General features: G+C 27.3%; 1 protein-coding gene across 1 annotated transcript in view; it reads left to right on the plus strand.

Moving 5' to 3' along the window:
- LOC101240745 (leucine-rich repeat serine/threonine-protein kinase 1) overlaps positions 1-27277 on the plus strand; it is a 228046-nt gene that overhangs the window by 49799 nt on the left and 150970 nt on the right. Inside the window, exons 3-8 of the mRNA XM_065792720.1 lie at positions 11059-11233; positions 17332-17370; positions 20795-20915; positions 22031-22347; positions 22685-22817; positions 23024-23343. Coding sequence (XP_065648792.1) covers positions 11059-11233; positions 17332-17370; positions 20795-20915; positions 22031-22347; positions 22685-22817; positions 23024-23343 — 1105 coding nt within the window. The remainder of the gene's footprint in view (positions 1-11058; positions 11234-17331; positions 17371-20794; positions 20916-22030; positions 22348-22684; positions 22818-23023; positions 23344-27277) is intronic.

Consider the following 27277-nt stretch of genomic DNA (forward strand, 5'->3'; position numbering starts at 1 on the left):
CAGAGGTGCAAATTGTGATATTTGTGACCTTTCAAAAGAACAATGTGATTAAATATGAACAGTGAAGATGGTTATGGGGATATTAAATCCATGCAACAAATATTTCTTGACTTTATTAAAGAAATGGCATTATTTTGATGAAAACTAAGGATTACAACATTAGATAAACCCCAAGTGCGTACTCAATAGTTACAGGATCTTTTTCCAGATCCAGAACACTTTCAGTATTTTGTTAAAATTTTAATTTTTCTGGGTTTGCAAAAAGTTTTATTATTATAAAAAAATATTTTTTGCAATATGTATATTTTTTAACTGTTTAAGTCATTACAAATGCAAAAAATAAGAAAGGTTAAGAAAGAAAAATTGAGAAAAATTAAGAAAGCTATCAGCTTAAAGCTGAAGACAAATATAATGGAAATTAATTTTGTAAAGTTTTTCCCGATTTTCAAAATGGTCTGTGAATGGACTTGAGTACAAATGATCATTGTAGTTAGGTCCATTCAAGAACGTTTGTCGAAGGTTTGCTCAAAGACTTTGATCATTTTATGAAGTTAATTGTCCACATGACTGCAGTGACTTAACTTGGATAGAATCTTGGACAAGAAGAAACACAACCCTCCAGAAGAAAAATAAGCAAAATTACAAGAAACTATCAAAGTAAAAACGAGAATAAAATTGAATTTTGCACTGGACAAGGCTAATTTATTAATCAGCCAATATAAAATATTGTTTTAAAAGACTTTGGCTGTGGTCTCACCCATTAGTTTTGGCTGTGGTCTTACCCATTGCATATAAATGGAGCAAAGGAAGGCTATAGCTGTAACTGTTAGATTTCCAAAAACTTATGTATGAGCTGAAATACTTTGATAATCTTTTTAAAAATCTTATTTTCAAGATTCCTTTAGTTAAACATATGTAGTTAATTTTTAAAAACCAAATCCTCTGACTTTACCCTTAAGATTGCAATTCAAAAACTTTTTTTAAAAAAAAAACAACAAAAAAAAACAGCTAGTGGGACCAAAGTAAGCAATAGAACAAGCGAATGTCTTATATTATAGTTTTTAAATCATATATGATATTTCATCAAAATCTTATGCAAAAATTTGCAGTTTTTATATACTTTTTTTACAAAAAATGATCAATTTTCTTCCTGAAATACTATTATCAACGGCCCCAAAAAAATATTCTTATGTACGCTCTTCCTTTAAAGCGCTTCTTAAATATGTTATTTCTAATTTACAAACAATACATCATACCACTTTATAAGAATTTTGTTCTTAATTATGTTATTCTTAATTATGTTATTTTTAATTTACAAAGAATACAATATACCACTTTATGAGAATGTCATCATAATACTTTATGAGAATGCTCTTCAAATTTTAAATCTAGTTTATTAATATGTATTGAAAACCTTTGGGGAAAAAAAGTAATTAAATGATTTGTTATATTGGTAATAATGAGTGAAACTAAATAAAATATTTATAAATAAATAAATTTTAAGCAAACTCTATCTATGTTTCTGCATCAGTATATAAACTAATTTAAGAAACAAAAAAAATTAACTCGAGCGCAACTTTAATTTGAAACAAACTTCCATTTTTAGTCATCAGGAAAGAAAGCAAATATTTTAAAAAGAAAATTTTTTCAAAGTAGTTAGCTGGTCTGCTTAAGATAAATAACTAATAAGCACTTTTTAAAGGAGGATTTTTTTTGCTGTTCACTTATAAAATAAATTTATTTATTTTATATATTTCAGGTTTCAGGTATACAGTTTTCAGGTTAAATTCTGCAATGAGATTTATTATTTCAATCCATTCATGTATTAATACAGGCAATAATGATGACACAGGTATTAATAAATCACTTCATTGATGGCATGGTGGGTAATTTCGAAAAGATATTGATTGAAAATACTGTAAATTACTTTATGCAATATGGATTCATAACAGAAGAGTTTGATTAATATAGTGCTGCACAAGTACTAGAGTTGCAACTGTGCACAAGGTTGCTTTGATAACTGTCAATATTAAATTAATTTTCTTTTAAAAGTATATAAAAATATATGATAAAAGTTAAAAAATTAAAATATATAATACTATTTCAAAAGTATTTGCATTGCTCAAATAAATTTTAATACTAGAATTTAAAAAATATGTTCAGTTTTGACTTTCTTTTAAAACATATTTTTAAGTGATTTTTTTATAACCAAAACTAATATATATTTATTGATTTGCATTTAAAAATTTCATTTTTGATATATTATATATACAGTATATAATTATATGAATATAGTAATATCACTATTTTACTATAATTATATACTGTATATATTATTATTGTATCCTATAATATTTTAATACTGAACTTAATGCCGCTACTCATTGTGAGTGTTTGACATGGAAGTCTCAGCAGCCATTAAACCAAGCTAATAGCGAGGATGAGTTGCAAGACTTTTTGTATAAGAAAATGTGAATGAAAGTGTATGCAAATATCTAACTTATGTATACTTCAAATTATGTAATGTTAAAACATATGTCAAGTTTTACTTTTACTTTAAAATTGCATTGCAGCAACATCAACTTAGTTTTGACTTATAGCATTTATATGCAGTTTTATAAAGTTTTTTGTTTATGAAATAGTGTTAAAGCATCCGTTGAACAATACAAATTAGTAGTGGAAGTGGCTCGCAGCATTCAGAAGTGAAATGTTGTGATTCAAATCTGTTCCCTGTTTTTTTTTAAATCTTTTCCAAAACATATGAAGGTCTATAGATATTTTCAATTTTATAAAGTTTTACTTTTATTTTAAAATTGCATTGCGTCAAAGCCTCCTTAATTTTGAGTTAAAACATTTATTTGCTGTTTTATAAAGTTATTTGAACTTTTGTTTATTAAGTAGTGTTAAAAAATGGCAGATTTTTGTGACTTGTGGCTAGCTTAATGGGCTTACGAAGTAAAACAAAATTTCAATGACATCAAAACATAAATTTGTTGTGCATTCGTCATAATAGAAATGCATAAGTCATTAATGTGCTTGGTACTGTGCATATTTAATTAAAGTATTGGTATTGCGCATAATTAGTTAAATTATTAATGTGCTTAGGTAATTAATGTGCTTATTAATAGTTAGCTAGTTAAGTTTTATTGGGCTTAGGTAATTATTTAAGTTTTGCGGAGCATTTTACACATATTAAAGAGAAAAAAAAATTTTCTTATAGGAAGAAAGTAGGGTCCTAATAAGGGTGAGGGTCCTAATAAACTACGGATGGTCTAGAAAAAAAATTTAAGAAGAACTCAATAGAAACTTGATGAAGAAAAATTTTTTTAAATCTGTACCCAATTTTTTATTGAAGTTTACAATTTTACAATCAGATGTTAAAAAGTATTGAACATTAATCAATAAAACAAAGATGTTAAAAAGTATTGAACATTAATCATTAAAACAAAGATGTTAAAAAGTATTGAACATTAATCGTTAACTCAAAACAAAGATATGATGACTTTTATTATCTAGCATTTACTAAAAATTATTGAAATAATACAACTATGTAAAGAATAAAAATGGTAGGTGTGGAATAGACTTACCATGACCCATATAATACAGGTCATGGTAAGTTTGATATTTCACATATTTTCAGCTCTAACTCTAAATATTTTTTAAACTTTTTATACCAATTGTAGTTTATCATCACATCTTAAGCGGGTATTCTAAATATTATTTAGGATATTGTCTTCGGTTACTAATATCTGAACTGCTAAGCATTTTTTAAATTTTTTAAATTTAATAATGTTATAAATTATTTGTTTATTCATAACTTTAAAGTAGACAATACGCATAGTGTTTCTACCTCTTACTAAAATATATTTAAGTGAGGAATAAGTATAAAAATGGTAAGTGTAGAATAGACTTACCAAGACCCATATTTAATGGGTCCAGACAGCTTGTATTATATATTATTATTATATACTTTATATTATTATTTTATTCTCTATATATTATTATATACTTATTATAATTGAAAACTTATGACTAATTGTTGCTGTAGTTTCCATACATTAAATGTTATAAAAAACATACATGTGCTTGCTAAGTGATTTCTAATTATTATTTTTTTAATTTTATCTAAAAATGTTTTATTTTTAAATATTAGATATATTTTTCATAACTTTCATTTAAACGTTTGTAAGGTTTGTGGTTATCAAAATGTTTACTTGATTTTTCTGTCCAAAGAAGATTTTAGGACTTACTTGAATGCACAGAACAAAAAAGTTTTTAGCAGCACAAAAACAACAGGCATTTGCTAATTACTAATTGTGATATTTGCACATAAAATGTGTACTGTGTAACATTGCAAAACAATATTTGCAGTAGGTGATATAAATCATCCATGACAATTGTCATCCATCCATAGCCATCTTACCTCATACATGCCAGATTTCTATTTGTGATTACTAAACTATTTTGACCTTTTTTTTTTACATCTATGTTAACTATGTAGTTATTTAAAGCTGCATAGCTTGAGTATCAAGATAATTGTTGTAAAAATATAGATAGCTGCAAAAATATGATTTGTAGCTATTGACTTAATGTAGACTTCATTTACTTTATGATTTGTTTGTTTATGCGACACAATGGTCGCAAAAAGTGACCAACGGAGCCGTCCAGTTACGTAGACCTGGGAGATGAGAAAATAAAAACAGGTTGTAGGTGGTGTCATTGAATAAAAAAATTTTGTAAAAAACATTGAAAATCATAAGAAAATATAAAATGTGTGGCAAGACTTTTGTGAATTAGAAAAACAAAGTATAGACGATAGGGGGTGTGGGGAGGAACAACTAATGATCTAGTCACTCTGAGTGTTGAACATATGCAACAAAAAACAAGTATTTGATATACTGATTTTAAAGACTGTTGATGTCTACAAGTGTGATGGTGTAGTGCATTAGTATGTACCGTTTGGTCGTCTCATATCGTCTCGTTATGTTTTCGTTCACTTTCAAATCAGGTGAATAGAAAGCTAAACACACTCACTCCTTGCGCTTATGGGCTAGCACATCAAAGCCAGACGTAAGACCTACAGAATGGATTTCAATTGATCAAATGCACACATTAGTCACCGTAGGCCACAGGCCATCGCTCTTAGTCAAAAGAGCTACTGCCCTGTGCTGGTGTGGAATGATGTGCTATGGAGTGAGATTTTAGATCCGAGCACATAGTCAGCAAGCGCTGATCCGACGTGCATTGTGGAGCTTCCGAATGAACGTGTGCGTGAGTGTCAGCGTAGTCATTAGATTATTGAGCGCCATAACCACATCCAGCGGGATAGCCTAATGTCCGTTTTGTCGTTGTGGTGTACATTGGAAAAAGTTGGGGCTCATCAGCCACAAAGATTAAATTTGTTTGTTTATGCGACACAATGGTCGCAAAAAGTGACCAATGGAGCCGTCCAGTCACGTAGACCTGGGAGATGTGAAAATAGAAGTAGACTATTTTGTAGGAGGAAGAAAATTTTAGGACTCAGGGATTAGGTGAACAATAACTCATGCTCTAGTCATACTAAACAAATGATAAAACAATGGTCTACGAGCAAACAAGTCAATATCGATCCGCTGGTTCATTAAAGGCAACCATGGCTAAAATAATCGCACCATACAAAAACAATAAAATAACTAGATAACAAAATATAAAGTAAAATGATAAAAAATATAAATACGAGCAATATAAAAAGAAAAAATAGACTAATAAATGTGCTACTATTTATGGTCTAAACTCTAGATAATAAACTGAAAACTGATAATCACCTGTGTGAGATAAAAGTACATAAATGTCGTTAATGTAACAAACTCATAATATAAAGCTCTCAAAGCGCTATAATACGTGGGTTTAAGGGGTAAAAAAATGTTGGTGCCATGGTAACCAATCAGAATTAAGTAGTGGATAATGGTGATCCCCCTCCTCAGGAATGCACTGCGATCACCAATGACGTTTTGGAGAGCCCGAGACCTGCACTAACGCCACTCGTCAGGGGCGTGTCCTTGCAACAGATCTCACCGCCTGCACTCTACGTCATGCTAGTCAATATTGCAATATAACAGGACTACACTACAAAAGCCAAAAATCCTAATCCCTATCCCAGATTTTAATACAGCTCTAACATTCTTAGAGATCTCATGAGGGTGGTAAGGGATGCGAGTGGTGTGAATATAAGCAAATATGTTAATACATATAAATATCATGTACACTTACATTAGAAAAGACAAACGTGTACACATGCATGTATGCGTATGTATAAAAATAAACAATTTAATGTATAGAAATAACACAAAACAAATTGAAAATAGCAATTAATAATTATGAGTAACTTACCGTTTCTTTTATGGCTGAAATGTGTCTTATAAATATAATAAGTAAATATCACTCATAATCATCGAAACTCAGAATGTTTGTCGTTAGTATAAAAGTAGTTAGTTGAAAATATGGTAGAAAATCTGGTGACTCCAATAGTATGAGAAATATAAATCTTGCCTGATAAGTAGAGACAAAAGCTATCACACAAAACAGACTCAGATAAATTAAAAAATGATTAGCCAGAGATAAAAAAATACAGACATATAATCAGTAGGCAGAGAATAGTGAAAAAAATACACAGATGAGACAATAAATGCAATTTTTTACTAATTGCTTATAACCACTGAAAAACGTAACGTTTAAAAACAATATTGTTGACAAAACGACCAAACGAACGTTAGTGAACACTGTATAGTGCAAACCACAACAAACTAACTTAGCGACGTCAGATCAAGAAAACTAGATAGAAACAAAAAAGAAACAAAAAACCTTATGAGATAGTGATATGTCTAAACTTATCTAGTGGTATAGTTCAGTACATACAAACCAAGAATATGTTATAAAAATACGCTAATACGTAATTTTGTGAAAAAAATTTTTTCGCGCTCTTTTGCTTCTCACAAATATGCGGTCTCATTCACACGTAATAACACAAATCTGAATAAATATACAAGGATAAGGTCAAAAAAAGATTACAAACAAAAGTATATAATAAAGAACAAATATTTGATAAACTGATTTTAGAGACTGTTGATGTCTACAGGTGTGATGGTGTAGTGCATTAGTATGTATCGTTTGGTCGTCTCGTCTGGTCTCGTTATGTTTTCGTTCACTTTCAAATCGGGTGAATAGAAAGCTAAACACACTCACTCCTTGCGCTTATGGGCTAGCACATCAGAGCCAGACATAAGACCTACAGAATGGATTTCAATTGATCGAATGCACACATTAGTCACCGTAGGCCACAAGCCATCGCTCTTAGTCAAAAGAGCTACTGCCCTGTGCTGGTGTGGAATGATGTGCTATGGAGTGAGATTTTAGATCCGAGCACATAGTCAGCAAGCACTGATCCGACGTGCATTGTGGAGCTTCCGAATGAACGTGTGCGTGAGTGTTAGCGTAGTCATTAGGTTATTGAGCGTCGTAACCACATCCAGCGGGATAGCCTAATGTCCGTTTTGTCGTTGTAGTGTACATTAGAAGAAGTCGGGGCTCACCAGCCACAAAGACTATTTGTGACTACTATTGTGACTACTAAACTATTTGTGAGACTATTTGTGACTTCTATTTGTGACTACTAAACTATTTTGACCTTTTTTTTTTACATCTATGTTAACTATGTAGTTATTTAAAGCTGCATAGCTTGAATATGTATCAAGATAATTGTTGTAAAAATATAGATAGCTACAAAAATATGATTTGTAGCTATTGACTTAATGTAGACTTCATTTACTTCATATGATTTAGTTACAAAGCTATTAAGCTATGGTATGTAGCTATTGAGATTTTTTAATAATATTGTTAGCTACAAAAATACAATAAATATTGTATTTTTGTATCTATATCAAGTTGTTGATTAAATAACCATCAATTTCATATAGACTTGTTATTATGTTGTAGTTATTTACAAATATGTAGCTATTGGCATACCATAAAAGTATTATTAGCTACAAATCTGCTTTATGTATATACCTGTAGTAATAAGAAATTCGAAAGATTTGAAGTTTAACTAGTTTTTTCTTTGAAATATTAGATTTATTATGAAAATTTATTTTTTAAGAGATAAAAAACATTGGTATATACTAAACTAGTTGCTAGTTTTATTAGCCTGAAAACTCTTTTGAATAAGTAAATATTTGTTGTTGTATGAAAACCATAAAAGGATGAAAACTAGTAAAATATTTTTTTTGATAAAAAGCCTACATCTAAATTTATTTGTATAATATGTATAAGTTTAAACCTAAATGTACTTTTACATTAGCTTAAACTTAAATGTATATATCTGTGTGTGTATATATATATATATATATATATATATATATATATATATATATATATATATATATATATATATATATATATATATATATATATATATATATATATATACATATATATATGTAAATTATGTTAGTGTATTTTACAAATAGAGTGCTCAATGTTCTTAAAGAACAGAGCAATAATAAATTAGTAAAAAACACTTATCTAACTTTTATCTTCGACTTGAAGTTTCACCATTGCTGGATCATCAGGAAGAGTTACTAAATCTCAAAAAAAAGTCAATTTATAGAAAAAAATATTTTACAGGAAGTTATAAATTATTATAAAAAATTTTTAATTACTATATTTTTTTGTTAACGGGAAGTTACAGAAAGTAATTATGAAATAATTTTCTTTGGAATGGGGATAGTTTAATTTGGTCATTTGTTTTTATAATTTTTTAAGAGGTATTTATTTTCGTGTCTACATTTAGAAATTAATTCAGATTTTTTATTTAATAAATTTTCTTGATTTAAATGAGTAATTATTTCAAATTTTTCTTGCAAACATAGCATACATTTTTTGGAAATGTTATTATAGGCAGGGGCAGATTTTAGAATAGACCATTGTAAATTAAAATTTTTATTTTTTTCTTTTAAATCCCAAATATATTTTGACAGCATAGTCTCTTTTGAATATTTTTTGTGTTTAAACGATTGTTTGTGGTCGGCATAACGTTTTTTTCCATTCCCCCTCGGTTAAGCCAATATATTGTTTATCAGGGTTGTTTTGTGAGGAAACAATGCACTTGTAAATTACATTTTTCGAAAGGCATTTTCCATTTAGAGGGCAATGTATTTTTTGTTTACAATTACATTAATCAGTGTTTTTTTCTTTTACATGTTCATTTTTATTAATTAACGAGTAGTCGTGGCCTTTTATAATTCTTTCTAAATTTTTTGTACAACTATAACTTACTTTAATGGTATTTCTGTTAAAAATCTTATGTAATTTATTAGAGGGAGGAAAATGTTTGTCTACTAATTTTAGAAAAATTTTACCTATATTTGTTGAAACATTTTTGATGTACGGGGGGTTGAACCAAATTATGTTTCTATTTCTATTACGCTTTTTTGCAATTTTCTTTTCAAATTTTAGCTCGAAATTTTAAAAGCCACTTTTTTTAAGGGCATCTTCATAAACGCGTTTAGAGGAGTTAAAAATATTTTCATTAGAAGAGTTTTGGTTTAAATAATAATGCATAAAAAATCAGGGCCACAACTCGATAAAATTAGAAAAGATATTATTAAAGTTTTTAAAAATATTGGCTTCCTAATTGAAATAAATATAAATTTAAAAATAGTGAATTTTCTTGATGTCACATTCAACCTCTCAGAAAGTTTCTATAAGCCCTACAAAAAACCTAATAACGAATTATTGTATGTTAATGTGAATTCAAACCATCCCCCTCAAACTCTAATACAAGTTCCAATTTCAATTAACAATAGGCTAAACCAAAACTCTTCTAATGAAAAATATCTTTAACTCCTCTAAACGCGTTTATGAAGATGCCCTTAAAAAAAGTGGCTTTTAAAATTTCGAGCTAAAATTTGAAAAGAAAATTGCAAAAAAGCGTAATAGAAATAGAAACATAATTTGGTTCAACCCCCCGTACATCAAAAATGTTTCAACAAATATAGGTAAAATTTTTCTAAAATTAGTAGACAAACATTTTCCTCCCTCTAATAAATTACATAAGATTTTTAACAGAAATACCATTAAAGTAAGTTATAGTTGTACAAAAAATTTAGAAAGAATTATAAAAGGCCACGACTACTCGTTAATTAATAAAAATGAACATGTAAAAGAAAAAAACACTGATTAATGTAATTGTAAACAAAAAATACATTGCCCTCTAAATGGAAAATGCCTTTCGAAAAATGTAATTTACAAGTGCATTGTTTCCTCACAAAACAACCCTGATAAACAATATATTGGCTTAACCGAGGGGGAATGGAAAAAAACGTTATGACGACCACAAACAATCGTTTAAACACAAAAAATATTCAAAAGAGACTATGCTGTCAAAATATATTTGGGATTTAAAAGAAAAAAATAAAAATTTTAATTTACAATGGTCTATTCTAAAATCTGCCCCTGCCTATAATAACATTTCCAAAAAATGTATGCTATGTTTGCAAGAAAAATTTGAAATAATTACTCATTTAAATCAAGAAAATTTATTAAATAAAAAATCTGAATTAATTTCTAAATGTAGGCACGAAAATAAATACCTCTTAAAAAATTATAAAAACAAATGACCAAATTAAACTATCCCCATTCCAAAGAAAATTATTTCATAATTACTTTCTGTAACTTCCCGTTAACAAAAAAATATAGTAATTAAAAATTTTTTATAATAATTTATAACTTCCTGTAAAATATTTTTTTCTATAAATTGACTTTTTTTTGAGATTTAGTAACTCTTCCTGATGATCCAGCAATGGTGAAACTTCAAGTCGAAGATAAAAGTTAGATAAGTGTTTTTTACTAATTTATATATATATATATATATATATATATATATATATATATATATATATATATATATATATATATATATATATATATATATATATATATATATATATATATATATATATATATATATATATATATATATATATATATATATATGTATATGTATATTTGTTTTATATTTGATAGACACCACTTCATCATGCTGTCGCCAATGGAAATGTTAACTGTGTAAAGGCATTAGTTGAGTATGATGTAAACTTCGATTTAAAGAACAGCATGGGAAAAAAGGCACTTGATCTTGCAATTGAGAGTAATGCACCTGAAGGCCTTCTTTGTGCTGATATCATCAGAAAAGTTATTGGTATGACTTTTCAGACATCTTGAATAATACTAGATCAAATATTAAATTGTTTAACAAAAAAAAAAAAGCACCTTAACTTAATTTTTTCTATTCAAATTAATTTATTCTACCTGAGTTATTTTATTCTATTTATTTTAATTTATTTTTAAATCAACAATAGTATTTGAGAAGTTTTTTCATCAAAAACAATTGGTTTAAAATTTTTTGTTCGCCTAAAATGTTTGATTTCAAAATCCCAATTATATGGTGTCCTAATTATTATAATTAATTATTAATTATTATAATTTTATTTTCAAACTTGTTTTAATAGTTTGTTTATACATTATTTGTACTCACTGTAATATATATATATTTTTATTTTATCAATCAAAAGGTCTAAATATTTTTGAAATCTTTATGATTTTTTAAGAAGATAAAAAAAACTTTAAATAGAAATAAAATTTCCAAGAGTTTCTTCATACCTGTGACAAAAAGTTGCAATACGTTTAATATAATATGTTTAACTTTTCAAAAACGTAGAATTTTTTTGGAATTTTAGTGGAACCTTTTTGCTAGTTCTCATCTGTGATATTATATTATTATCATAAAAGGATAAAGACATGATTTTTCTGTTCATTTCTGGAGAGTTAAGAATGAAATTTTATTTAATATATATATAAGATTTTACACAAGAAAATATACTTAATAAAAGAGTTTCTGAAAGTTCGTCAACTGTACTATTCAAGCAAATTCATAAAAAAAGGTCAACGATGAAGCAAGATGCTTATTCTACAGCAACTGATTTAGGATCAAATATCAGGATCAGGGTTAAGTAACAATTATCAGGAATTTTAATATCCTTTTCTTTTCTGTCATAAAGTCAGAAGTTTCAAGCTTCCAATCCAACATCATGTGAGAAAAAAGCCTTTTATGAACTGAAAATCTTTCTTTTTATGATTCTGTTGATATTGGTTGTGAATCACAGTAGTATCACAGATTTGGCTCTCTTTGTTCAGTTTTGTTTCTGTTAAACAATGGAACACAAGCACCACTTTAAATCCGTGCCCTCCTCAATGACATTGAGTTTTTGGCGAATCTGAAGGTTTTATTTAAAGGGGACTGTTGCCAGTAAAGCACTCAAAGTATTTTTAAATCATCTCTTGTTTTTCCCTTTATTATTTTTTGGGACATCCTAATATAAGGACATTATATATAATTTATATTATATATATTAATTCTGTATAGGAAAACAATTCAACTATCATTAAAGCGTTAAAAAGGATGGAAACAACTTCAAAAATACCAAATTCAACATTTGAGCAAAACAATTAGTTTAAGTTTGTTTACAGTTAAAGTATTTAAATTTTTTGGAATAAAAATTTATGTTGTTAGCAATTTTTGGATTAAAAATTGGTAACGTAACATTCCGAATTCCTCTTTACATTTTGTTAAATTAAAATAAAACATAATGCCCTTTTACAATCCAGATGTTTTTTACTATTTATCTCTGACAATAAATACAAATTTCAATCATTTTGTTCTACTGGTGTTTTGTTAACTTTTATAATAGAAAAATTCCATTGCGAATTAGATTTGAACTGTGTTAGTTTAATGCATTTTATTTTTGTTTTTCCTAGCTGTGATTACATAGTTTTTATCAAATGTGCTATGTGTAAGCAATTAACTAATTTTTTCTTAGGTCTGAACTTTTGTTAGAAATGCACAAGGTTAGATAAGGTTTGTATTATCTAACTATCGTTAGCTAGGCTAGACTGAAAATTATCTTTATATTGTACCAGAAAATTTTAAATAAATGAAAAATAAATTTTGAGTTAAGTTTTAATCTTAAGTTAGCATTCTATTATTTTCAAAATGCAAAATTTTTAATTTTAATTAAACCTATCATAATTTTTGTACTTTTAGCTATTTGGTCTTTGTTTTTAGTATAAATGGTGATATTTTTTAGTTCAGATGTTAATAATGAAATAAAATTTTCTAAACAGTGTGAAGCAATGAAACTCTGCCTGTTTTAAAGCTTTTCAAAAAACATTCAAAATATCATATATGTGTATAAGTCAAGTTACGTATTATAGTGACAGTAGGAAATACAAGCAATGTTTAAAAGATACTTAAGGACAATCATTTTCTCAACTTCTATTCACTGTTCAACAACAATTCAACTTGTTTTTCCACGCAGCGGCCATGTTCGCCAAAGTTCGTGTTTCCAAGTTAGAGTTGAGAGAGGGTTATAACCACAATTAAGTAGCCTCCTCGTCTGTAGTAGTCTTCTCAGCTTTAAAAAAAAAAGTTCTTGTTATTTCTTTCTTAAGTGGAACTGTGATATTCCAAATTAAAAGAAAAAAAGGATGGACTCCTGTAAGTGAAGAAGAAAAGATCAGAAAAGCTGAAATACTGTTTCCACTTAAACTAGCATCTAGTAATTAGTCTTTTAATTTTTTTTTGTGGTATTGGTAGATATGTCCTTAAGCCTTCTCTGATTCTGAGATATCTGATCAATGGAAAATTGGTTCAACAAAAGTGGCATACTAACACATGGCTTTGCACCCAATATATGCTCTGTATTCTTTCTTAATGACTGTAGATCTGGGAATAAATACTTTATATTATACTTTGATGAAACAAACACTCAACAAGTAAAGGAGCAAATGGACATTCATATTGGCTGACCATATACGGTATTTATTTTTGGATGAATTGCATCTTCATCCTAAACATTTATTACAATGTTCCATGGATGGTCCTAATTTTAATCAATTGTTTTACAGAAAATTAATTAAAAGTGCGTCACAAACTTCACAGCCAACTATTGATATTGGAACATGTGCTCTCCATCTCTTCCATACAGCCTTCATGAAATTTCTATTTGGTGTTGAGTTATTTGTAAATGATATTTACTATAGTTATTTGTAAATTATATTTACTCGTTTTAAACACTCAAAAACTAAAATAGAAGACTATAAAATATTATATTTTGAAGAACTCATGGAATCAGTAAGTAATTTCTTTCTTCACCCAGTAAGTAGTCAGTAGCTTTTCACTAGCTCATGTTTGTACTTGAGTTCTTCAGCACTGCACAGCAAAAAATTCTTGTATCCAATAGGTCTTCTTTGAATATCCATTTTTATGCAAGTTTCTGAAACAAGAAATTATCTCTAATAAAGTATGTGAAGAATTAGTTTACATTGACCGTAAAGATTCTAACAGCCGGATCAAACTTACATCTTTTGATATTAGTTTAGCAACTCTTAGAGGAACAAGCAGTTTAGACACAGATGAAAATAAGCAGTAAAAATATGCAATGAGATATGATGCAAAATATGCAATGTTAATTGGATATTTTAGTATGCATATTAATTGCATAAAATATCCAAAATATACATTGTAAATTGCTATTGCCATATATTTGCTATCTCTTTTACCAGTAAAAAATCTTGAGAAACTTTCAGTATTAATCCATCATGCAACTGCAGAGTGGGTTATGTAAGCTTTGGAAACAAATCCATAACTCACTTGTATATATATATATATATATATACACTACTGTTCGTAATTATTTGAATGTTTGTACTTTTCGAAATAAGATATAGTTTTACTTACTATTGGAAGAGAAACTCTAAGCAAAGTCTACCTGAATTATGTTACCTTCCTTTCTATTAGGTTTACACAAAAATCAATATAGGTCCGATTAGATAAATTTTAATTTACTTGTCATTTAATCACTCTTAACGACAATAACTGCTATACATATTCTTGGCATTCTACTTAACAACTTATCCAATTTATCGAAGTCAGTTTTATATCACTAACTAATAAGTTTTGTCCACATCTTATGCTTTATTTGGCAATAGTTTTTGACATTACTTTTAATTCCTCCAAAAAAAATCCGATAAGAGAGAGATTTTGTGATTGGGGAGACTAAATCATTTTATTTAATATTTGATTGTTCTGGAATTCAATCAAATAACTTAAACGAGTTTTTGAAAAATTTGTTTTAGATTTAAGCTTCAAGTTATTTTCTTTTTAAAAAAATGAACAGCTTAACCCATCTTTCTGAAGGTGTAGCATAATTTTCAAGTGAACAAGTGTACTACTTTTGTCCCTCTATTTTCACTAAGTCACCTGTCACATTCTAACCAAAACAGTCCCACACCTTCACACTACATCCACCTTGTTTTACAGTAAATAATACACACTATTTTATCATAAATTCAATGATTTTTTTTCTTGACAATCTTGAAACCAAAGATTCAAAACTTCAACACGTTGGTCTGCGTTTATTTTTATTGATAATCTATTTTTTATGTAGTTTTGCCCACTTTAGCATTTCTATTATTCTTATGATTTTTATCAAAGCATTTTAACCAAAACACTTTTAAATTATCTAATAGTATATATTAGGTAATTTCATCAGTAGGTTCATCAGGAAGATTCTTCCTGATGAACCTACTGATGGTGAAACACAGTGTCGAAGTAATCAAAAATTAGATAAGTGTTTTTACTAATTTATTATTACTCTGTTCTTTTAGAACATTGAGCACTCTATTTGTAGAAAACACTAACATAGTTTATAATTTTTATATATATATATATATATATACATATATATTTTTTTTATATATATGGTTTTTAAGATTTTTTGATTCTTTTTGTGATTTTCTTTGTTACTGGGCTGATGTTTCTCCAGAGATAATTGCACCTCTTACATATTCTTCTGGATCCAGACAGGTATGGTAACTTTTAGTCCTTCTTCATTCAAATTAAGCCTTGTTTTCATATTATCAACTACTTGTGCAGCTTCTATTTCTAATTGTCTTAAACACTGATGGTCAATAATTTTCATCTTTTGCGCAAAAATAACTCTCTTGTCAACAAACCTCTTTGTGTTATTGCAAGAAATTAATGTAAAAATGTGATTTAAATTGCAATGCAAAAAGCAATATAAAAAGGTCTGATGCTAGGCTCCAATATTCGAAAAGCTGACAGATGCTAAGCTCCAATATTTTTACTAAAAAATTTTGATAAAGTTCTCAGTTTACTAAATCTCATATTTTATCTCAAAAGTTAGGTTCTAGAGATTTAAAAATTTTTTTTGTCTAACATTCTAACATTCCGTCTCTAAAACATGGGGCTGATCTTATTACTTTTCCCATTGATTTGTAGACTGTTTTGCAACTATTTGTAAAGACTTTCCTCTAATTCATTGAATCAAATGGTCACACTCTATCTGCTATTCTAGTTAAATAGGTTCACCCATTGTCTGACATCTAAATCACATTGCTTTATGTTGCTTAAGTCATTTTTTAAATGAACTCTTCTACGACTTGTGGTCCAGACATCATTACTGTCATAGTCTTGCAAAAATGTTCTCTAGAACTATCAATTCTCTATAAACTTTTTAATAAGTGCTTGAATGAATCTAGTTGGATTAAAACTAGTTGGTCCTGCTCTATTTGCCATGCTTGAGCCACTATCACATCGTCGTAAAGTTGCTTTTTTTTTCTCCAACAAATACGCGATTGCTGCTCAAACAAGTCTTCCATTATATCAAGTGTCTCTAATTTCATCAAGCAAAACTCATTCTCCCTTGACTTGTCATTCAGCAAAGTTGCATACTTTAACTTTTAGTCAGTCCCTTCATGCTCAGTCCTTTCATGTTTAACATGTTAGTCCGTCCCTTCATGCTCAGTCCCTTCATGCTTAACATGTTAGTCAGTCCCTTCATGCTCAGTCCCTTCATGCTTAACATGTTAGTCCGTCCCTTCATGCTCATTTCCTTCATGCTTAACATGTTAGTCCGTCCCTTCATGCTCAGTTCCTTCATGCTTAACATGGTAGTGAGTCCCTTCATGCTCTAAAAACTTTTATTAAACTTTTTATTTTTCTTTCTCTTTCCATCAATGGACATCAATGGTTTGGAACTCTTTCCAATCTTCATATTTTTAAAGTCTTTTTTCAATCATTTAATTGCTCCATCTTTGTTTCATTCTTTGTTTTCTGGTAACTCCAAACTAAAATAGTAAACTAGTTTATAATAAACTTATATGTATCATTTTCTTTTTACTTTTATATATGTATATAACTAATTTTTTAACTAATAGCTCAGAAGGAGAAGGACGCTGAAAATGCAAAGTCTGAAGGTATAAAATTTTTAATAATCATGATAAAATATAGTTTTTATTAGCAATTTTTTTTTTTTTAAATATGTTGTTTATTGATAATATATCTCAGGCCTTGTTCTAAATAAAAAAAGCTTAATGCAACAGCCTAATGTGAATTTGATGTCATAAAATTCTTTTTTTTTTTTTTAATTTTTTAAGACATTAAATTTTTCAAATCACTGCAATAATGTTAGTTACTGTGAAACGAATTAAATGTTATTTAACTTTTTTATTATTACTATTAGGGAATGTTTATTTTATTTTTTGTTAATATTAATTAATTAAATTATTATTACATTTTTAAAAATGTTTGATATTAACAAATTTCATTCTTTTCTCGACATTTGCATTAATGAATAATGTTAAGTTTTAAATGATTATTTCTTAAATTTTTAGTTGCAGCTTTGCAACTACAAATGATTTTTTATTTAAAAAATATTAGTGAGTAACAAATAAAAAAGTTACGTTAATTTATTTACTTTATGTATTAAAAGTTTATTATTTTATTAATGATTTTGTTGTGAAAGCAAAGATTATTTTTCCAAACATCATATATTAAAATTATATCGCTTTATGTATCATTTACTAAAACATAATCATAAAAAAAAGAAGTTTAATATATTTTTTGTGCAAATTTACGATGCAGCCGTTTATTTGAGTAAAAAAAAAAATGTTTAGGAAAGAAAACCGAAAAAACAATTGCAATAAAAATGAGCTAATTTTTTTTAGAACAAATAAAATTTTAATATTGAATAATATTTAGTAATATTGAACCATATTTAGTAATATTGAATAATATTTAGTAATATTTTCAAATGAATTTGACAGTTAAGTTAAACCCAAGCATTAACTTTAACTTTAACAAACTTAAATATATTTTTTAAATCAAAATTAAATTATATATTTTTTAAATCTAAATTAAACTGTATATTTTTTTATCAGAATAAAATTATATATTTTTATTAAATTAGTTTTGAATCATATATTTTTCATCAGAATTAAATTATATTATTATGATCTTTGCTTCAAGCTTAAAGTAATTGTAATGATTGGTTTTTTAAGTAAAAAAACCAATCATTACAATAATATAAAAACAAAATAAAATTTTTTATTTAAAATTTAAAATTTTTTTTGAGTTTTTTTTATTAGTAAATAGCGTTTATATCTAACATCATTGTCATTCAAACTTTTGTAACAAATATTTTTACAAAAACGTCATTCGTAAGTTAATGTCATTTTTTTAAAAATAGTTACTTCTTTAACATGATTGTCATTTAAACTTTTGTAACAAATATTTTTACATAAACATCATTCAAAAGTTAATGTCATTTTTTTAAAAATTAATAACTTCTCTTATTTCACCGCTTATAGAATAATTTAAAAGTTAAAAAATGATAAAAAGTTGCTTAACCAAAATTTCTTACTGCTTATGTAAAATCGCTTCAGGCGTACATAAATGGCTCTACGCTTAACTCTAAAACAAAGCCTGTATTTTTCAAAATCTGAATTAGTCTAAACTGTGGATTTTTTGTTTTATTTTGCAGACCTATTGTTTTATAGACCTTACATATGTATGTATGTATGTATGTATGTATGTATGTATGTATGTATGTATGTATCTATGTATGACAAAAAAATAAGGTCAGCAAAAAGTTGCTGAACGCGTTTTTATGTCTTATGGTAAGACCTTTGTATCAAATTTTTTTTGCTGACCTGATGCCGACCTCTAATAGATTGAGGTCAGCAAATTATTGCAGACCTCGTTTTTCCTAATTCTGAGGGTTGTGTATATATGTATATATGTATTTATGTATGTATTTATGTATTTATGTATTTATGTATGTATGTATATATGCATATATACATATATAGGTAAGTATAGGTATGTATAGATCTTTAAATGGAAAGCTAAAGAGATTTGTCAGAGACGAAATCTTTGACAGTTTTGTTGATTTAACTTTTAATTTACTTTTAAATGTCACTTAAATATAATAAGATATTACATTAATTGCAAAAGAACATTAAATTTCATATTATTATATTCTTAAAAATTTACAAAAGTAACAAAATCAATGACTAATATATTATATTCTCTAATAAATAGTTTTTATTTTTTTATATTTAAGTTTTTTTTAATTTTATTTTTATTTTTGTACAAAGTCAGTCATTTGTCAAACTGTCAGTACATTGACAGATTGACATTGATGCCCAGACCAAAATGCTGTAAATAGTCTTTTTTTTTTAATATAATCCAAATTATTCATATCAATTAAATGTATTTAAGACATTTTTTGCTGATATAAAACTTTTTTTTTTTACATAAAAACTAAATTTGCTTAAAATTTATTTTAAAGTATTTTTATAAGTTTTTTAATATTACAGCGCTCAAAAAAACAGTCAAGTTTTTGCCATTGACTACTTTTGATAAAGAGTATGTTTTTATCTCTCTAAATTACAGGTAAATCATATTTGATCAGCAAGAATAGCAAGTCAAAATATTATAATAATAAACGTAAATACATTTAAAAAAAGTTAAAGTTATGAGTTTATTGTCTAAATTACATAAATAGTAATGTTTTTATTTGGTGGAATGGAAACACATTTAAATTAGATAAATAGTAATGTTTTTATCTGGTGGAGTGGAAACACAGTTTGTTCCACCAAATAAAAACTTGCCTTTTTTTGTAGAGAAACAGATAGCTTAATGTTGCAACAGTTTTGTGTCTTTCACACTTACAAAATTTAGTTGGTACTTTCTGGGTTTTAGAGAAAAAAAATTGAGTACAAAAAACTCTATATAAAAAAAAATTGTAAAAGAAATTACTTATGCTAGAATTTATAATTAATTATAATTAATTGATAATTATTATTTATAACTTTAATTGAAAACTTTTTTTTTAATGCTAAATTCTAAAAATTTTTTGGGTGTTTTTTAGTTTTTAAACAATATGAGCTACAGGGCAGACGACACGGGGGGTGGGGTGTGGGCAGGGGGCTGAGCTTATATTTTTATTAATTGTCCTCATTACTTTTTTTCTAAAGGACCATTTTTATTTTCTGTTTTTGCAGAAAATTTTAGATATAGAGGTTTTTTTTTAGAAATTGACAATGGTGCCCCTCCACTTTGAAACCCGTCTTGTCGGCCATGAGCAACATAATATATTGCACAAATGCAAAAAAGTGCAAGGCATGAAGTGCACTTAAAATGCATATAAAAATTAGGTGAAAGTTCAATGAAAACCTATTTGTCTAAAAAATACTTTTCAATTTCAGTTGATTCAATGTTAATTTTTGAATAATAATTTTAAACGCTTATATTATATATAGTTTTTATGATTATGAATTTTTAATTTACTATCATTTTTAAACTTTATTTAATTTAATATTTTATTAATTTTTCCAGCGCTTTACGACTTGGTTTCTGCAGGAGATTTCTCAAATACAAAGCATATCCTTGAGACATTAAAGGATCCATGCTCTATCATAAATAACTATTTTCGAGGGCATAATACGCTGTTGTTTAGGTAAAAATTTTATAGGTATTTAAATTTAATTTTAATTTAATCAGTATAAAATTTTTCGATTTTAATGTAAGCAAGAAATGAAAACAGCAGCAAAAACAATCCAATCTTGGTTGTCTAATAATATTTTTTAGTAGTTTGATTAGTTTATTTCTGACAAAAATAGATGAATTTTAAAAATTTGTATGGTGCTACCTAAATTTTGGATTGGTTGTTTAATAAGGCAGTTAATTATTACTATTATTTTTTTATACATTTATACTTTTTTATTGACCTTCAAAAAACACAAATCTTAACAAACAAACTTTGTGGGGCTCAAACTCTGTTTATCTTTTTCGTACAAGTTGATCTGCCACTAATTCCACAAATTCACCACTGCAACTGTTAAGTTCTGAAAAATTATATGTATTACAAAATGAAGATTCTACTCTGATTTACTAAAAAGATCTTAAATACATCTCTTTCTACCACACCTTACCTTACTCTACTGCACCCTACCCTACTTAATAAGATCCTATCTTACTCAATGGTACTCTACTTTACTTGATCCTACCTTACTCAATAACACCCTACTTTTCTGTACTACACCATTTCCTACTCTACTTAGTCAAAAATTTTAACTTGTCTCAATTAATTTTTATTTCATTTCAGAATCTTATAGAACTTTTGAACTTGAGTAGCAACTGTTGTAAAACTGTCACTCTATAAAACTTCTTGTCACCCTACGGTACCACCCTACCACCCTACTACCATATCACCCCAATGTAGTTTAGAGATTTTAAAAAAAAAAAACTCATTAAAAAACAACAACACACAAACAACACAAATGTTGAGTTTTTGTCATAAAATTAAATTGAAACTAAAATTGAACAATTTCAGTTTCAATTTAATTTTATAACAAAAACTCTTGGAGGATCTTCATGAGAGCAACAAATTTTAAAAATTTTAATTTCAAAATTAATTTAATTTTAAATTCAAAAAATGTAAATGTTAAATTTAAACTTTAAAACCTTTTCTTTTTAAGCTTTAAATAATGTTCTCAATATTATTTAAAGTTATAAAACCTTAATTAAAAATATTAAAATACTTTTGTTAATTCTATAAATTCATTTTTTTAGGGCAAGTTTTTATGGATATAAAGATATCGTTCAACTTCTAATAGACTACCAAGCTGATGGTCGACCAAATGCTGAAAGTGGACTTACACCTCTCTATGCTGCATGTTATCATGGTCATTATGATGTTGCTGTTCTACTTTCAAAGACTTTTCCTAAACTTTTGTTAATTCCACTTATTTATGATCTAACATATCCTCTACATGCTTGTGTAATGAGAGAGCAAGAACATATTGTAGAATACTTATTAACTTTGCGTAAACAACCAGGTTTAGAAGTATCTAATGAATTTAGTTCAAGAAGTTCCTTTAATAGAAATGGTAAATTTTATTTTAATTGTTCAAAATGACTCCTTCCTTAATTTTTATTGTTCAGTACGTAAGGTTATTTAGTTTAGCCGTAGCAGGAAAGTTTGTTTTAAAGTGATATTTTAACAGGCAGTGACAGGCAGTGCTTTAAAAGTTAAGAGCATTCTTAAAATAAAAAGTTAATTTTTTAGAGTACTTGTTTACTTGTATACTTTATTAAAGATTTGAGAAAACCTTACGAATAGAAGCTTAGCTTAATCTACAAGTTTTTTTACTATCTTTTTTTTTAATCAACAAAAAAGTTTTTGAATTATTTTAAAGTTATTGATGATGATTTATTGTTTGTTAGATTCTGAAAATTATTACGTTGAAATTAACAAAACAACAGGAAATGGATTGACATGCTTACACATGGCTGTGATGTTTGGAAATTTGAACATAATTCAAATGTTTTTAGGCTGCAAACCTTTCAAAAAAGAGTCGTAAGTTTTTTTTTGTTATTTACTTTTTTAGTTGACAGTTTTTTAATTTAAGATAATTTATTTTATAAAGTAAACAATTTCATTTTATTTAATTGTGGATAATTAAGAAAAAATAATAATTTCATATGATGGCTAGCAATAATCATGGTTAAATTTGAATTAGAAAACATTCACAGTTTTATTTAGAACATTTTAATATATTTTAGAGAGGAGGAAAAATTTCCTGGTTGTTTGGTTATTGATAAAGTATACGATACAAAAACAGCGTTTCATCTTTCACTTGTTGTAGACAAACAAAATAGTTTACAATGTGCAGAGATGTTAATTCTAAATGGTGCTGATGTAAACAAACCGTTTGAGGATGGAGACCATTTTTGTACTCCTTTACAGTATGTATGTAGAAATGAAAAAGTTAAGTTTATTAAGTTGCTTAGAAAATATAATGTTGAAGATATTAATGGAGAGGCACTGAATGATGCAATGGCAAATGATAAAGATGAAGCTGTAAATGAGCTTTTGAGTGATGGTTAGTTTTTGTTATATACACAAATTAAATATTATCAATTGAAAATAAAAAAAAACATATACTCTTGGGTGCTTAATATCAGAGGGGGTATAAAATAAAAGGAGGGGGAAGCAAGGTGTTAATTTTAAACCAGATTTAATAAACAAAGAAAGGGGAAGGGGGGAGAGTCTTAATAAAAAGATGGTTAGGAACTTGATACAGAAAACTAATAAAGAGTTTAATTCTAGTGTGGCCTGTGGTCAAATCCACATTTTTTAACAACTGTTTCAATATAATTCACTAGGATTTGTTATGCTTACATAAGTTTTATACTATGGTGAAAAATAAACAAAAACCTGAATTTTGACAAATTGACATTTACGAGATTTTTTAAAGGTTGATGATTTTCAGTTTTATTCTTATCATTTCTCTGATTTTTTTTCTTAGTTTTAAGATGTTTTTTTTTTTGTTGATAACAAGTAAAAGTTAATGAATGGGGGGGGGGGGATGTTTATGGGGTTGTAGCATTTTTTACTGTAAATTTTCACTGTAACATTTCACCATTAATCTTAGTGAAGCATTACTCAAAAATTGTATTAATGCTTTTTTAATCAAAATTTTGTTAAATGGATCAAATTCTGAAATGAGTTTATTTTAAATTTGTTATTTGTAAAGCCTAATAAGTAGATGCAAACCACCACTGTAAATTTTTAAGATCATTTTTTAATTTGAGATAAAGTTGTATCATGGCCTACTATATAACACGGCCGGATTTTTTTGTCATAAAGGCAAAAAGTTCGAAATGCTATGAAAAAAGTTTGAAGTTTATAAATAAACCAATTTAACATTATTCATATAGTTTAAATTACATAGGTTTTTTAAATATAAGTAATAGTTTATTTTGCAATTCCAAAAAAGTGTTGTATTATTGTTTGTAGGAGTAATTATAAGTGAAAGATTGAAGAATGTTCCAGTAACAGTGACCACATGCCATATAAAACTGACTTCTTGATAGCAATCATTTAGAACTTCTAAATTGTTGGAATAAGTTTGTCAACTGAGCTGATTTAAGCCTCACAGTAAACTTAACACTATATGTATTGATTATTTGAAGATATGTAATAGGCAAATGTATAACATTGAACTATTCTAAAAATCCTATACCAACAGTTATTACCAGCCAAAACATCTTATCAAAGCCATATGAAAGGTATGCCAGTTCCATTACCTAAATTGTTTCTAGAAGGCAGTGTTCGTAAATTGACCAGTGCCAGTTATTTGTTATGCTTGGTTATTTTTTTTTCTTATATGTATAATGCAGAGAAGATATCAAAAAGTATATTATCAGAATTATATCAATTATCTCTTTACAAACCACAAGGACATCCAATCTATACAAATTATATAATTAGAATTTCTCTGATGCACAGATATGCATCAAAACTTTGCTATTAAAAGAGTTTCCGCTTGCTTCGTTGTCTTGACTTTCAAAAGGTGACATCAATCCAATATCAGGATTGTTACTTTTAGAAAATGATAGTCTAGATTGTTGTTTTGATTGATGTGATGTATTAAGAAAAGGGTGTCCAATATCACAAATGAAGTTTTACTGGTGATGATGATCGTAATTTCTATTCTGGTGTAGTTGTGTTCATGGTGGTTAGTTTAAAAGAATCTATCCCCTATGTTATTAAGGATTGTTCAGAGTTTCAAATTTCTGGTTCTTTGATTAGTTCTCACATAAAAGAAACACTAGAGACTTTACATAAAGCATCTTTTAATGCACGAGCTATGATAACTGACAATCATACAACAAATGTTTCAGCATTCAAGATTCTATGTTTAAAATTTGGTGAACAAAATATTGACATATTTTTTACTTCTATGGAACATTGGGTTTACAATTTTTATGACAGTGTTTATTTACCTAAAAATAATAGGAATAATTTATTAAATTCAAAATGGTTTGTATTTCCACATTTCAATTTCATCAAGTTTGATGATACTATTCATGTTGAAGCTGGTGAAATTTTTTGGAGTTTATAGCATAATGTTTATGAGAAAGATGAACTGTTACCTTCTAACTTAAAAAAAGCTTTCAAATTATCTGCCCAAACTTTACATCCTGGAAACAACAAACAAAGTGTTCCTTTAGCTTTAAATATATTTGATGAAACCACCTCTGCTGCAATCTTCAGCTATTTTCCTGATGAAACTGCAGCTGCTTGATTTCTAAAGCTTATTAATATTTGGTGGACTATTTATATTTAAAGATAATGCTTAAGATAATTAATAGGATTGGTAATGCAGCTATTCCAGGTGATAAAAAAATTTATTATTTGAAATTTTGCAACAGATAATTGAATAGAAAAAGTTCCAATTTAGAAAATGTAATAAATATACTTTATTTTTTTAAACAACTAAATTACAACACTAAAGGGTATTGCAAATCTGATGGAAGAATTATTTTCAGAAGAATATATGTATGTTTTATCTAGCAGGTTTCAAACTGATTCATTATAAAGGCATTTCAGTAAATATCGTCAAATGAGTGGTGGAAAATTTTTGTCAGTTTACGTGAAGTTCAAAACTCTTAAAAGATATTATGAATGAAATCCAAAATACTTTAATAATAAAAATACTTCTCGGTATTGCACATGCATGTACAAAATATTTAACCTTCAAAAAATTTTTCATATATTTGGCAAAAAAAAAAAATTTCAATTGTCCCGTAATATTTTTAAAATAATTCAAAGAATTTTTCAAAAATTTTGAGTCAGAGTCATACTCTGAAAGTTTCAACATTCGGAGTCGGAGTTGGTACTTTTTTTTTTTGACTCTACTCCTCTGCTTAAAACTTATCAAGCAAATGATAGTGTTTTTATGTGTATAGAAGATGAGGAATAGGGAAGGAAAATGGTAAACACAATTATTACCAACATACATTTCAACAATGAGCAACAGATTAAAAATAGAAACATTAAAAAAGATGATGTTGCTGCCTTTAAAGTTTGAAAAACCATGAAAAATAAATAATATAACAACATAATATGTTTTTTTTTCTTTGAGAAATAAAAGAATCTTGATTTTATAGAATTTTTGTAATATAAATGTTTTTGTTTTAAGCAAATTTATGTGCACGTTTTAAAAAGAAATGTTGATAGTTTTACTAACATATTCCTGTTAATATTAGTTGTTTGACTCAATAATTTAGAGACTAAAAGATTTTGTAGAGAATAATAATGGCTAAAATAACTATAAAATAGTTCACTTGGCTCAATGTGACCATGGTTTATCATTACTTAATTGATATACTTAATGATAAATCACCTTAATGTGATTTATCATTAACTAATTGTCTAAGTATTTTAAGGTTTAAGAATTTAAGAATTTAAGGTTAGGAATTTTAGTAACAATAATTAGAATTTTTAAAATTATTTAATCTGTCCATGTTATTTAGTAGGCCATAGTTGTAAAACTCATTAAATAAAATACACACCATTAAAAACATGGTTGACAGAAGACTTAAAAAACTTTAGATTGTATGATTCACAAAAACATGAGTACAATAAATAGTTTCAAAGCACTGATGTGCAAAAAGTAATACTAGATAAATAAAAAATTTTTAGACCACAATGGAATAGATACAGTAAAAGATGCAACTTTAGTGAATGACATAATTACATAATAAAAAGGGTGAATGAACTCATAAGAGATTTTATTTTTATTTTAATTCACCTCCTTGGCTGAGAAGGCCACTACATGAGTAGGCTACTTAACTGTGGTTATAACCCTCTCTCAACTCTATAACCCCAAAATATGATCCTTGACAAACAAGGCCACTGCGCGGAAAAGCAATTTAGAGCATGGTACTATAAGGGGCGTTGAGGGGATCAAACTCGGAACCTCTCAAATGATACGAGTGGTCATATTGCAAGCACTATACCATTACACT

The sequence above is a fragment of the Hydra vulgaris genome, chromosome 03 (assembly GCF_038396675.1).
Source record: "Hydra vulgaris chromosome 03, alternate assembly HydraT2T_AEP".
Classification (NCBI taxonomy): domain Eukaryota; kingdom Metazoa; phylum Cnidaria; class Hydrozoa; order Anthoathecata; family Hydridae; genus Hydra; species Hydra vulgaris.